The 13,338-nt window shown below is 39.6% G+C and overlaps 1 protein-coding gene across 3 annotated transcripts in view; it reads right to left on the reverse strand.

Moving 5' to 3' along the window:
• Nucleotides 1-1,546: 1,546 nt before the first annotated feature.
• Nucleotides 1,547-13,338, reverse strand: part of LOC309846239 (phospholipid-transporting ATPase ABCA1) — a 128,071-nt gene continuing 116,279 nt past the window's right edge. For all 3 annotated transcript variants that reach the window (XM_082695096.1, XM_082695095.1, XM_082695094.1), the window contains exons 43-50: nt 12,282-12,344; nt 11,555-11,661; nt 8,804-8,945; nt 8,273-8,407; nt 7,174-7,277; nt 6,509-6,601; nt 5,608-5,851; nt 1,547-5,002 (exon numbers count right to left, since the gene is read on the reverse strand). In XM_082695096.1, coding sequence (XP_082551222.1) covers nt 4,862-5,002; nt 5,608-5,851; nt 6,509-6,601; nt 7,174-7,277; nt 8,273-8,407; nt 8,804-8,945; nt 11,555-11,661; nt 12,282-12,344 — 1,029 coding nt within the window. In that variant the 3' untranslated portion in view covers nt 1,547-4,861. The remainder of the gene's footprint in view (nt 5,003-5,607; nt 5,852-6,508; nt 6,602-7,173; nt 7,278-8,272; nt 8,408-8,803; nt 8,946-11,554; nt 11,662-12,281; nt 12,345-13,338) is intronic.

A 13,338-nucleotide genomic window follows, 5' to 3' on the forward strand; every position in this document is an offset into this window, starting at 1 on the left:
CCATAATTAACTTATTACCATGGCTCATTTTCTTCTTAGCATTTACTGTGGTCTGAGTGTATTATATGTGTCTACACATCCATTGTGAATGCAAGTAAGACTTCTCCACTGAAATTTAACTTCAGTAGAGCAGGAATTCAGCCTTAAACACTGCATCCCAGAACCTAGAAAATACGGTGCACAACAGAGCTCAATAAATATTGGTGAAATTACTGTATGATGATACCAGGCAGATTTTATGATACTCAACTTCACCAGAAAGAACCCTCTGCCACTCTAGTAGCCGCTGAACTTTAAACAAGTTCTTTCTTTATCCACTGAGCCACAATTTACTCATACATCAAATGGTACTGCTTACCTCATAGGGCAGGTAGTTAATTGGGGATTAAATGAAGTCCCTGACAACACAGTAAAACACTTTTTAAAAAGTGTAGCTTTTTTCCCTTCCAGTTTTTTGTACTTAATGCATGCATTAACATTTCAAAGGTTCCAAGGTTTTTTGAACCTACCAATGTTTATATAGGCTCTTCTCTAGACAGGTTTTCCTTCAGACTCGTGGGTGACTTACACGGTTATCTAAATTACTTGCCTTTTCATCTTTCAGGAGCTTTCTTCTCTCGATTGTCATTTTTCACCAAGAAACACAGTTTTCTTTCATTTCATTGAAGTCGCTGTAATGTGAACTTTAAGAGAGAAAGACACAGCTGCGACACTGATTCCAAGTGGTCAAGAAGGCTCACTCTCAGACCGAGATCCTTCCTCCGCATTCAGTGTGATGCACACCTTAGCAAAGGGCCACTCACTCAGTACCTGTCCTCTCGGCCATTAGAGGAGGCCCCACATAGAGCCGTGACTCTGCTGTGCTGCCTATGAGCGGGTGTTTGACGGAGGTTTCTTCAGGTACTGAGATAAACAGACATCTTTCCTGAGACTTTGCTAGTGAGCTATAAAAATTACATCCACAAGTCTCATCACAGCCCCACATAGCCCTGGCTTTCAGTTGCCCAGCACTTGTTACAGGAGGAAGAGAAGGCACCGCCAATGTTCCTCTACTTCTTCCACTTTCCTGCTCACCCAGGCCACCACGCCCAGCACACCCCGCCAATACCCTTGCCACACTCTGTCCGTGTTTTCGGTTGAACAAACAAAAGACATCGGAAGGCGGCCTTTGTAGTTTCAATACCAAATAAAGCAGTGAAGGTTTTACCGAACAGGCTTAGCTACAGAGTATTTTCAGAGATCTCTCTATAGCTTCAAAATCAAGCCGAATACATTTTACCTAACAGCCTCTTAAACTTGTTATTTACTATCTTTACTGATTATGAAAGTGTAAACACCCTTTGTCTCCAAGTAATCCCTTCACTTCTCTTTTGTGAGAAACAGGACATTTAGCCTTTTCTAAAATTTCTACTCCAGGCAAAAGAAAGAGCTTCCCCACTAGAAGTGGACGAAAATTTCTTACTTTTCTTACTTTTCTAATGGCATTATGAGCCTTAACAGTAGGTGGTGCTGCGAATGCATGGAAATAAATTTGCATAGACCAGCAGAACTGTCACAGCTTTATTTCGTGACTCATTACAACATAGAAATATGCCTTTTTTTAATACTTCATATAAAGTTATTGACATACAAAATTTTTTTTCTTTTTTTCCTTTTAATGAAAAGGATTTAACTTAGAAATCTATTGTGAAACTTTTGTCTAGTTTTGCAATTCTCAGATATTCCAGTGCAAAAATAGATCCCATTAGAGACAGCATAAAGTGCTTGGAATGAAGAGCCAATGATAAAGAAAAAGCACAAAAACATAGCTTCATCCTAGGGTATAAGAAGAAAGAATACTTAATCCTTATGGAAATAGAAACATTCTATAAAAGGGATGCAACAACTTTGAAGAGAATTAGAGCTATATTACTATAGTACTTTATTATTACTAGTAAATAGTAACAAGGGTACAAATTAATATCTCAGTATCAAAGTGGTTCAATATTATATATGACACATGGCTCTTTGGAAAAAAATTTACCTGATATATACAACCACGAGAAGAAAACAGACAAATCCCTTTCATCAATGATCACTATACAGTGACTGAAAGATGTGCAGCATTTCATCGCCACAATGCACACACTTCAGTACAGATATGGAAATACAGTAGTCTGAGGTTTGGCTGTTTTTTAAGAAAGAGCTGTGCTGAATGTTTATGTGTAAAGGGCTTTGTGATTGTTTTCTTTTGTATTTTCATATTCACAGTTGTTAATGGAGTTTCCAAGGTGTCCAAAAGAAGCAAAAGTGGCAACCTCTGAACACTTTTTTTTTTGAGAATTTTGGAAACTCGCATACTTACATTTCCACAGGGAATATATAGAAATTTTACCATAGTAGAGAGTTGGTAGAAATTTGTACTAGAATTAGGTTTACACAGGAAAATGTAAAAGATGATTATTTGGATAGTCTAAAAGGTTAACAGTGTGAAGTCAGTGTGTAGCTATAGATTGTTTCTAGCTTCAGAAGAGATCCTTGTAAATCTATATTGAATTGTTTTTTGTTTTTTGTTTTCCAAAACAGTTCACAGTGTCTTTTGATTTTTTTAAATATGGCCTTGAAGTCAGAGTAATTAAAGCCAGGAGCTGCTCACTGATTTAGTAAGATAGAGAATTAGAACATGATTCTAGTAAAATGGGAATACTAACAAAAGTTTGATTTTGAAAAATATTAAATAAGGAAAAACTAAATTACTCTATGAATTTTATATCATTAAAGATAGCACAAAATATAATGACCTCATCATGCCAATAGTTATTGGAAATGGGCCTTCATTACTTGTTTATCATTTTAGAAGATATTGGCATTAATTTCTAAGTCATTTTTTTCCAAACAAGTTATGTGGTAACATTCTATAAATTTTAAAAAATACAGATTTGAAATAGATCCGAAATCTTAATACCTTTAGAGTTAATATTTAAATTTTAGAAAAAGAAATTAATAATGATACTGAAAGGTGGCTTGAATTTCACCCAGTAGTACTCCCCACATATTTTTGTTGTCTCAAAGCAGATCACATTAAGCATTAGTAAAATATTTCTTAAAGTGTTTGTTGACTAAAAAAAATAAGACTGGGTCAGAAAAGTCAAATATATTTCACCTGGGGGCATATGCTGTTGTTATTTTTTTCATGAGAAACTTAGGACTGAAGAGATGAAAAAGTTGAGATTGTCAGCATGGGATACCTAAGATCTTCAAAGCCGATTATTTGACAGAACCAAAAATATCCACAAGCACAAGTTGTGTTACTCAACAAGTTTTGCAGTTAGTGATCTTTTTTGTGAACGTATTCATTGTTTAATCTTGTAACCCTTATGACAAACTTTTTTGGCTTTTGCACTGTTGCTATTAAAAACAAAACCAAAAAAACTGCCCAGTATTCTTTCACTGGGATCCCACGACCACAACAACAAAACAACCTCTATTTGTAAACCTGTTAGCTGAATAACATGGCACAATACATCTACTGAGACTTAATTTCTCCCCACCCAATCCACCCATACATAGTCAGTTCAGCTATAACATACACTCAAAAACTACTTGATTAACATACCGAGATTAAGAGTATTTTAAATGATCTTTAAAAAAACTCAAATACAATGCTGTCATGAGATCTTGACCACCACATTGTTTTCTGGTCACCAGGCACTAGTCAGAGGACCCACATGCAGGCTTCCATGAGAAATAAAGCCAGTGAGGCAGTACGGCCTGACTCCCCTACACCACGGGGTTCTACAAAGAGGCCACTCCAAGGATTCACATGTCACTGACAAACCATAAGATTCCAAACAACATCAAAAGTACGAAGAATTTTGTTAAAATATAACTCTGTCCTTTCATAGTCTAGGTTAATTTAAAAAGCCAGAAATAATACTACACTCATGTCAGACAGGAAGATCTTGAGATGCGATGTACCGTGTTAGCAGACAACCAGGACAAATGGACACAGGCCTCCCTAGGTTTGAACAAGCCACATAACATGTTCAATCCCATGACCTGGCCTCAGCAGCCTGCAGCCTCAATGGTCTGCCAGCTCTTTACTGCTCACCAGGATCTTAGTATATTTAAAGAGTCCCAGAAAAATGGCCCTGGAGACCCATGGCTCCAAGCACGGGATAACCTAAAAATGGAACCGAGTCTCACCTGTCTTGAGCTACCCACACCAGAGCAGCTCATCAAAGAGGGAAACAAAACAGGACTTTCCCCATCCAGGGCACCATTTTGTCACCTGGTAATGATGCTGATGGACTCTAAAGCAGAACAGCTTTTGCAAAAGTGTGCATGACACACCACGGTCCTTCAGGCTTTCTGAACAACTTGGCACTAGTAATTCTGGCACACTCATTGCCAGCAATGGATGTGTCACTGGGAAACCAGTGTCCTGGCATGGCATGGCTTACTGAATGAAGATGTATATGCCTTTTGACTTTGATAAATAATCACTGGCCATGATTACTTGATTAATTATTGTTGCAACCCCAGTGAGACTACAAAGGGAAAAAAAACAAAAAGTGTGGTTTCAAACCCATCTGTCCGCTGGGTTCCATACCAGAGTTTCACATAGGTGTAAGGTAATAAACTAAATTCAAGTCTTTTTCACTTGAGAGCCATACGAGACATAGGCTACAAAGGCACTGCCCCTGTAATGGAATTTTGTTTTCATTGCATTGAATTGCATTGCATTGAATTGTATCAGTACAGTATCCAGTTTACTTCTTCCCACAAAAACGTCCAGCTCTTGCTTTTGGAACGCTTGACGTGGTGCAAAGGAAGGGCTAGTTCCTCCTTTCTTTTAGTCTCCCTGTATGAACAGTATTCTTCATACATAACTTTCTTTCACTTTCTCATCCTGGAGAAAAGACGTAAGAACCGCAACATCGACTACTGTCTGGTTTTTGTGTAATGACAGGTCCTTTAAGTGGTCATCATCACTTTGGTCCTTGGCAAAGTTCACAAACACCTGTCAAAAGAAAGGTTGGCCTTTATAAATAGCTCTCTCCTTGCTCCTCCTTTGTTCTTGTTGCATTTTTCACCATGTGGAGCTTAAGCCACAGTAGGAGAATACAAGATCTCATAAATAGATTAAGTAGGAAACTGTGTGTGAGGAAGAGGGGACACTGGAAAAACACATTAACCATCTGAAAACTGAGCTTCCCTGTTGCCCCTCAAATCACCAATTACTCGATCATCTATTTTGATTCATAGAGGCCTGATTAAAAGGGAAGGGAGACAAAAAAACTAACATTTACCGAATAGCTACTAAGTTCCAGAATCCAGTTAGTACTTGATGCTGTCTCATTTAAATGAGACACCTGGCAAAATGTCTGGCCCATAGTAGGTATTCAGAAAATGACAGTTACTGTGATGATTACTACAACCTATTCTCACAATAATCCTCGGAAGTAAACAGAATCATCTTCCTTTACACCTTCAGGGTGGTTTAATAAAAAGCAAGAGTCACAGTAAATCAGATTCAAGCTCAGTCAGACCTGCTCTAGGACTCATCGTGGGCGTGCGGGACAGGGATCGGGAATCTCCACCCTGAGAAGGCCATTCAAAGCTTACTTGGTCGAGTGTTGTCTGAGAAACAGAGTAGTCTTCTATGTGGAGTCTCTTTTTGCTCTGGGAGAGGATGCTGAATATCCTGGCCAAAGAAGAAAGGGAAGACGGAAGCTGGTACTGGAGCATGTTCCGGTGTTTCTCTTTGAGGACGCTTCCTGGAAAGGCAAGTCCAAAGAACTCCTGGACAGGCTTTAGGTCAGGGTTGGACCCTGCTATTCGTACCACTATTGTATAACCATCGCCAAACCTGAAAGCAGAAAAAAAAAAAAAATCCAATGGAAGATCCTCAGGAAACTTCTCAAAATAGTATGTAACCCGACCCAACTGGTGCTATAAAAAAGGAAGCTCCCAAAAGTTTTACCCAGAAATAAGTACCTAAGAGAAGGAACTGGTTACCATTTACTGATGATCTAGTCTATGTGACGTGTCATGCCGAGTGCCTCAGACACATGATTTCACGGATTCCTCACCTGGACATGTGAAGTCCGACAGATGTTAGTTACAGAGAAACTGAAGTCCACGGAGCTAGTCGCTTGCTCATGGTACAGAGCTCCTAGTGGTGGGGCCATGGTGTAGACTCGTGTGTGTTTGACCCCACGGCCTATGCTGTGACCACACTGACGTATGTAAAATTCCCCATTTCATTTGTTTAGCAAAGCCAGAAAGCAAATATTCTCGGATACAGACTCTTAGAAAAGTTAAGCAATCTGTCCAAGGGCCCACACCAGGAGAAGGTAAAGAGAATTCAAATGCAGCTCTGGCTTCAAAGCCCTTATTCCTTCCACTATACCATTTTGTTCAGTTTATTTCCCTTTATTTTTAGAGCCACCATTTATACGCTCACAAGAAGAATAAATACAAGTGTCCTCAGTAAGGGTTATCCCAAAGATACTATCTTTGTTACCTATTTTTCAGATGTTGAACGCTGCCAAGACACCTGAACCTCCCATTGACCATAATTGCCATCCTAGTGCAAAGAGCTTCACATTCTTCCATACTGTGGGAAAACAGAGATTTTTGTTTTAGAAAGATGCTGCTCTAACCATCCGAACATCATGTGACATCTGGAATTTCAAAGAGATAGATTTCCAGCATCCTAGGGCATAATTGCCTCCTATCACAAATACATGAAGATGTAGGCATGATGCTGTCTACTGCCGTGCTGTTTATACTTGTAAAAAAAAAAAAAAAAAGTTGGAAACAGTCCAAATGTCTAAAAAAAGAGGAACAGCTAAACAAACTTGGGTATTTCCTATTGGAATACTGTCTATATATGAATGTACACAAAATACAAAGTGAAAAAGAACAGTCGAAGTACACAGCTTGCGTTTTTGCCTGTAAATATACATGCGTCTGGGGTGTGTGAGTGTGTGTGTGTGTGTGTGTGTGTACAGATTCGCATTAGAAAACTGCAAAGATACACAGCCTGATGACAGCGATGTTTATGTCCTCATGATGCAATTTCAGGTGATTACCACATTTTCTCATTTTTATACAATGATCACATTACTACTTGGAAAATCATAAATATACACAACACAGATGCCAAGCCCAGTCTTCACTGCTGACCTGTGAGATGTAAGCACTACTGATCTGCCTTCCTTGACAATACTTAGAGCACAATTCCACAAGAATCGCCGGGCTTTGGGGTCCATGCCTGTGGTAGGTTCATCCTGTAATGAGAATAAAATAAGCCCTATTACTTCCTGAAAACACAAAGATAGATTTCTTTTTAAATGCAGAAGCATCTTTAAAATAGCCTAAATTCCAACTTACCATTCTAGTTATTTCTTGATAGACCAAAAAATCAGACCTCGCATACAAAAATAAACTGCGTACTTGTTTGTAACCAGTTCACTCTTACCAATATGTAGGAAGTAGGAAACTCAATTTTTTAAAAAATTAAATTTCTCCAAATGAATAGAAAGGGAAAGGGAAAACCTATTTAGTTTCAATCATCTTTTCATGACTGACAAATATACACTAAAAATTCTTTTTGTCTGAAGTCTCTATTGAAGTCCATAGAAGGTTTGGGTAAAATTACTTTTCTTTTTTTATTCTAGCTCATTATAGCTTAGCCTGTTATATTGTACTTGCTAGTCTTAGAGAAACAAATTGCAGATCCAAACGGTACAGATAACATTAAAGCCCTAACCCAAGGTTTCTTCCTACAATAACTTCAAAGCAGAAGAAAAAGGGCCAAGGGGCTCCTGTCCAGTTTAATCTTCTGTTTTCCATCTATCTATGTGTTAGAACTATAACCCAGCTGCCACCCTGGGGATCTTGAAGCTGTGTCCACAATCTCCATTTTCAGGAGATGAATACACAGATGGTCTAAAAGAATGATCCAGAGAAAGTTCAAATCACATATCCGAGACTCAGCCACACGAGCCAGCGTTCCCCAACACCAGAGAAACAAAAGGGCCCTAGAGCTTCTCTTCTCTGGAGCATCAGAGGGCATGGCAAAGCCATCCCAACATGTATCAAGGAGAAGAACAAAGGAACTTCCCTCTGGTTTTCTAAGGTGGCTCTGCTGTTCCCGGTCAGAGGAAGGATGACTTGCCATTAGTCAAGCCAGTCCAGCAATATCCCTGGACATACGGGTCTTCAGAAAAGTGATGTTTTCCATTCAGGCCCACACAAGAGTTCTCCACTCAGTCACACTCACCAGAAACACTACAGGGGGCCCGCCGATCAGAGCCATGGCTGTGGAGAGCTTGCGCTTGTTGCCTCCGCTATAGTTACCAGCATACTTTTCGCCATACTTGACGAGGCCCAGTTTCCGAATTGCCCATTCACCAACCTGGAGTAATAAAACGCACCTTGACTTTTGTCTGGTGTGTTTATCATGTTTTCTTACACATGCAGATGATTCTTTACAGAGCAGGACTAGGAAAATTCTTCTCACTGAGTAGATTCTATAATAGCAAGTGCCAAGGAGCCAAAAAGCCAAGGGAAAGAACTCATGGGGGTGGGCACAGCACTTCCTCTCTGCTCTGCAGCATGTGAATGTCCACTCACCCCTGCCCCCCGCCACAGATTCCCACCTCACAAAGGAGGTGCAAGCAGCCAGCATCTCATATTGCTGCACCCATGCGTAAAAAGAGCCTGAAGCCAACGGTCATTTGTGAAGGCCAAAACCATAAGGCATACTGTCAGCCTGCGAAGGGGGCAGGCTGGCTTCTGGTGCCCATGGTACCTTGCCAACTTCTTTCTCTGGGACTCCTCTCAAGAGGGCAAAGAACTCCACGTGCTCTCTTCCAGTCAGTAGCTCCGTGATGGCATCGAACTGAGGGCAATAGCCCATGTTCTGATGGACTTCATGGATGTCTGACAAGATACTGCAAAGGAAAAACTGGTCAGGTTTTAAGCATTTAGAGAGAGACTGATTGGACAGTCTTGTCTCATATTCCTAAAAAGTGTACTTGCATGTGACAAAAATAACCAGTGAGCACCATCTTTTTGTCCCCGGAGGCCAGCCCCTCCTGGCAGTCAGGGTTCCCGCCTCTGGCCCACCTATTGCTTGTACCTGGCTCTCCCAACACCTCAGTCTGCAGGTTCAGTCCCATTTCAAGATTCCCAAGTCCATCCCAACTGCTGCACTCTCTCTACCGACAACCTCACTCACACAGTCTTGGGGCTTTAACACTAAGTCTCCATCCCAGACTTGACCCTGTGATCCAGTCATACCCACCAAGTACTCTGTTACTCCCAAGTCTCCCTCATGGCCCTGCAGACCCAGAGGAGGCCCAGCAAATCTGGGTGTGACCTTCCTCCCTCTGCTGTTTGCTGCCCATACATTGGCCACAACATGGTCCAGATGGCCTGGCCCCACTATTTATCCAGCCCAGGCACCCTCTTGGTTTTTAAGGGGTTTGTTTGGGGGATTTTTGTTTTGTTTTGTTTTTGTTTTTTATCACAGGCTCTCTAAAATTTAATCTGGTAACCAAAACATACATCTACAGACACAGCTTTAAATATATTGGTGGAAGCAGCTTTTGCACTCTATGAAGCCAATCTCAGGTTAAGAATCCTTGATGTGGGAGAAGTTCAGTGTCCCAACCAATCTGATGGCTGCACTTATTAGCCACCCTTGGACAGCATTTGGCCTTTGTTTGGCCTGTTAGCAGTATTCATTCCCCTTTGCCTATCTGTTTTACACTCTGAAGTCCAGCCTTTCCCAGAATTATGACTGAGATGCCCACAGACACTGTGCCTGGCCCTCACAGCAACACTGCCCAAGCCAGCCTCTTACAACTGGTCACTGGGATAAACCTTAGTTTGAGCCAGTTACTGCTCCCTCTGCTTTATACCGCAGGAGCCTGGAAGAAGGAACGAGCCTGGGGAAGCAGATGCACAGTCTTAGGCCTGCTATTTCAGCATTGGTTCTCTTAAACCTTCTTTACCCTGCTATGGAAAAAACTGATAAGAGAAAAAAGGGGGCACCCCTGAGTACATTAAGTCCCTCATTCTTTTCAAATGTTACTGGCTAGTAGGCTCCTATCTACTATTTCTAAATTGTGAGCCATCACCCATTAGCAGGTGACAAAATAAATTTAGTGGGTCATAATCAGATTTTTTCTTTAAAGATATGCCTGTTTGGGCGCCTGGGTGGCTCAGTGGGTTAAGCCGCTGCCTTCGGCTCAGGTCATGATCTCGGGGTCCTGGGATCGAGTCCCGCATCGGGCTCTCTGCTCAGCAGGGAGCCTGCTTCCCCCTCTCTCTCTCTGCCTGCCCCTCCATCTACTTGTGATTTCTCTCTGTTAATTTAAAAAAAAAAATCTTTAAAAAAAAAAAAAGATATGCCTGTTTATGTGATTTTGTGTATTTACTAGGTTGAGAGGTAAATGAATTTGCTACTTTGGGTCATGGTCAGAAAAATTCCAAAGCCATGGTCTTTGTACCACCTCTTCATATAGAAAGCCCATAAAGCCTCACATATTTAGAGTACACAAGGGCAACATTGCCTAATATAGGTCCCTAAAGTGGAGGTGCACCCCTAAAGATCAGATTGCTTAGTGACCTGTGCATTCTCAGATAATGGCCTTTGCAACCTCAATAACCGACACACCCTTCAGGGAAGGCAATTTGGCAAATACACACCCTTTTACCTTGTAGGAATTTTCCCTTTACATATGTACATAGATGTACATATGTAAAGGGCATAGTTACATAGTCAAAACCAGAAACTAATAAATGTCCAGCAATAAGGAATTGATTAAACAAACTGCAGATAAAAATACATAGGGGGGTTTATGCAACATTGTAAAACCTACATCTTAGAACATGTAACCCATTGAGAAATATCCGTATTAGACTCATTAATAATAAACTAATTTCAAAAATCTAGATACAGTATGATCTCAATTTTTAAAAAACATTTATATGTGTAAAAGAGAGTTTGGGGGTGATGGTAATGTTCTAATTGTGGTGATGAGTGCATAGCCTTGTAAATCAACTAGAAATCACTAGGAATTATATCTTTTTTTAAAGATCTTGTTTGTTTACTTGACAGAGAGAGAGACAGCAGGAGAGGAACACAAGCGGTGGGGAGCAGGAGAGGGAGAAGCAGGGAGACCGATGTGGGGCTCAATCCCAAGACCCTGGGATCATGACCAGAGCCGAAGGCAGATGTTTAATGACTGAGCCTCCAAGGTGCCGCAAGCAATTGTATTCTTAAGATAAGTGAACTATACGCTTTGTAAAATTATACTAAATAAAGCTGTTAGAAAAAATAGAGGGAGCCTGGGAGAAAAAAATGTAAATAGTAGTTCTCTCTAGGTAGTGGGATTATGGGTGATTTTTATTTTTGTCTCTACCCTTTATAGATCTCAACCTTTTTATAAGCTATATAGTACTGTTAGAATCAGAAAAATAAAAATGTCTTTAATTTAAATAAAAATAAGAAAAAGAGTCTTTGTGGCAAAATACAGTCCGTGTCTTTTCTCACCTATTTTTGTTAAGGAAAGCATCTCCTCTGGTAACAGTGGTATCTCCAGTCAACATCTTGAAAGTCGATGATTTCCCAGCCCCATTAACTCCCAGAAGTCCAAAGCACTGAAAAAGATTGGGTAAGCTGTTTAAGCAAACAACTGCAAATCTGAATATAAATGACCCTTATATAATAGTCTCCTCAGCTTAGTTTTGACATAACATGATTCTAAAACATTCTTAAGTATCAATGAAGAGTTGAATTTTGGGGAGTTTTAAGAACTTCCATTGATATTTCAACATTTTATAACAAGACATATTGAGCATATTGGTAAATATTATAGGAGTTACCAGGGTGAAGCCAGAGTTAATGTGTAAAAAACAGTAATGAAAGCTAACCAGTCACCTTTCACCATCTAATTTGTCTAAAGGGCATAAAAGAACACAAACATGAACAAGAAAAGAAAAAAAAGTATTTAAAAAAAATCTACTTGAATTTCCTCATCTTGAATGGATCACAAAGACACATTTTGGATGTACATTCTTTTCTTAAACTGACTGAGGTTATCCAAAATTGTTGCTTTTTAATATATGCAGTCCCCATCTTCTCAATGACTGACTGCTCCACATAGACATAAATAGAGAAGGCTTTAAAAACTACTTTCAAACCCTTATAGATGTTGTCATTTGATTGGGTAGATAATCCGAATTAACAGGGACAAGTAGAGTGTAGACAGTGCTTTTACCTCGCCAGGAGGAATGCCAACACAAATCCTGTCAACAGCAGGCTTCCTCTTTCTTCTATATATCTGCAACCGACAAAATGCAAAAATTCAAGGGCCATAGCGAACCACAACTATCCCAAGCAACTGTGAAGACTGACTTATAATCTCACGATGAGGTAAGGCTCATCAATAAAATAAAGTCACATATCTGATATGCTAAGAGCCATGGTCTGTCTCTGCGGCAGCCAGCTTCTAAATGATTCGAGAGCTTAAAATAAAAATAAATTTCTTTTCTTAATTTTTTTAATAAACATATAAGTATTATTAGCCCCAGGGGTACAGGTCTGTGAATCGCCAGGTTTACACACTTTTCTTTTTATTTTTGATCTAATATCAACCTTTTTAAGAGACAGTGGTCATCAATATTTACATAATTTTTCATTTATTTGATATTGTAGGTATTATAAAAATTAAATTCTAGGGACATCTGGATGGCTGGATAAGCATCCAACCCTTGATCTCAGCTCAGGTCTTTATCTCAGGGTTGTGAATTCAAGCCCTGCACTGGGCATGGAGCCTACATTTAAAAAAATAAAAAATTAAAATTAAAAAAAAAATTCTACAGGGTCAAATGTACAATCAAAACACTGCAAATATTGTACATATTATAAAAAAGTGAAGTACTGGAATCCTGGCACCTAGAGTGGGCTGAAAACAAACCCTCTTCCTGAGTAACAGACATATCAGTTCTTTAGACCATGATACTCAAAAGTCAATCATTTATTCTTCTCATGTCAGCTTTGACTGGATATACAATTTTAGTATGTTTGAATAAACACATAAATGTAAGTGTGAAAAACAAATACACTTGAGAACCAGATTTCCCATTATAGAAGTAGTCTCAGGATTTCTTTAATGAAGAAGTCCCTTCGGTGTATTTTAAACAAAATTAATTTGATAGAAACTTGGTCTAGATACATACATTTTTGGAAGTATGCTCTTTTCATTAATCAAATCAGAAAAAAGCTCATCTCCAACACGCAAAGCTGAGAAAAACTGAAGACGAGTTGTTACAGCC

This window comes from Mustela nivalis (assembly GCF_964662115.1).
Source record: "Mustela nivalis genome assembly, chromosome: 13".
NCBI classification, from domain to species: domain Eukaryota; kingdom Metazoa; phylum Chordata; class Mammalia; order Carnivora; family Mustelidae; genus Mustela; species Mustela nivalis.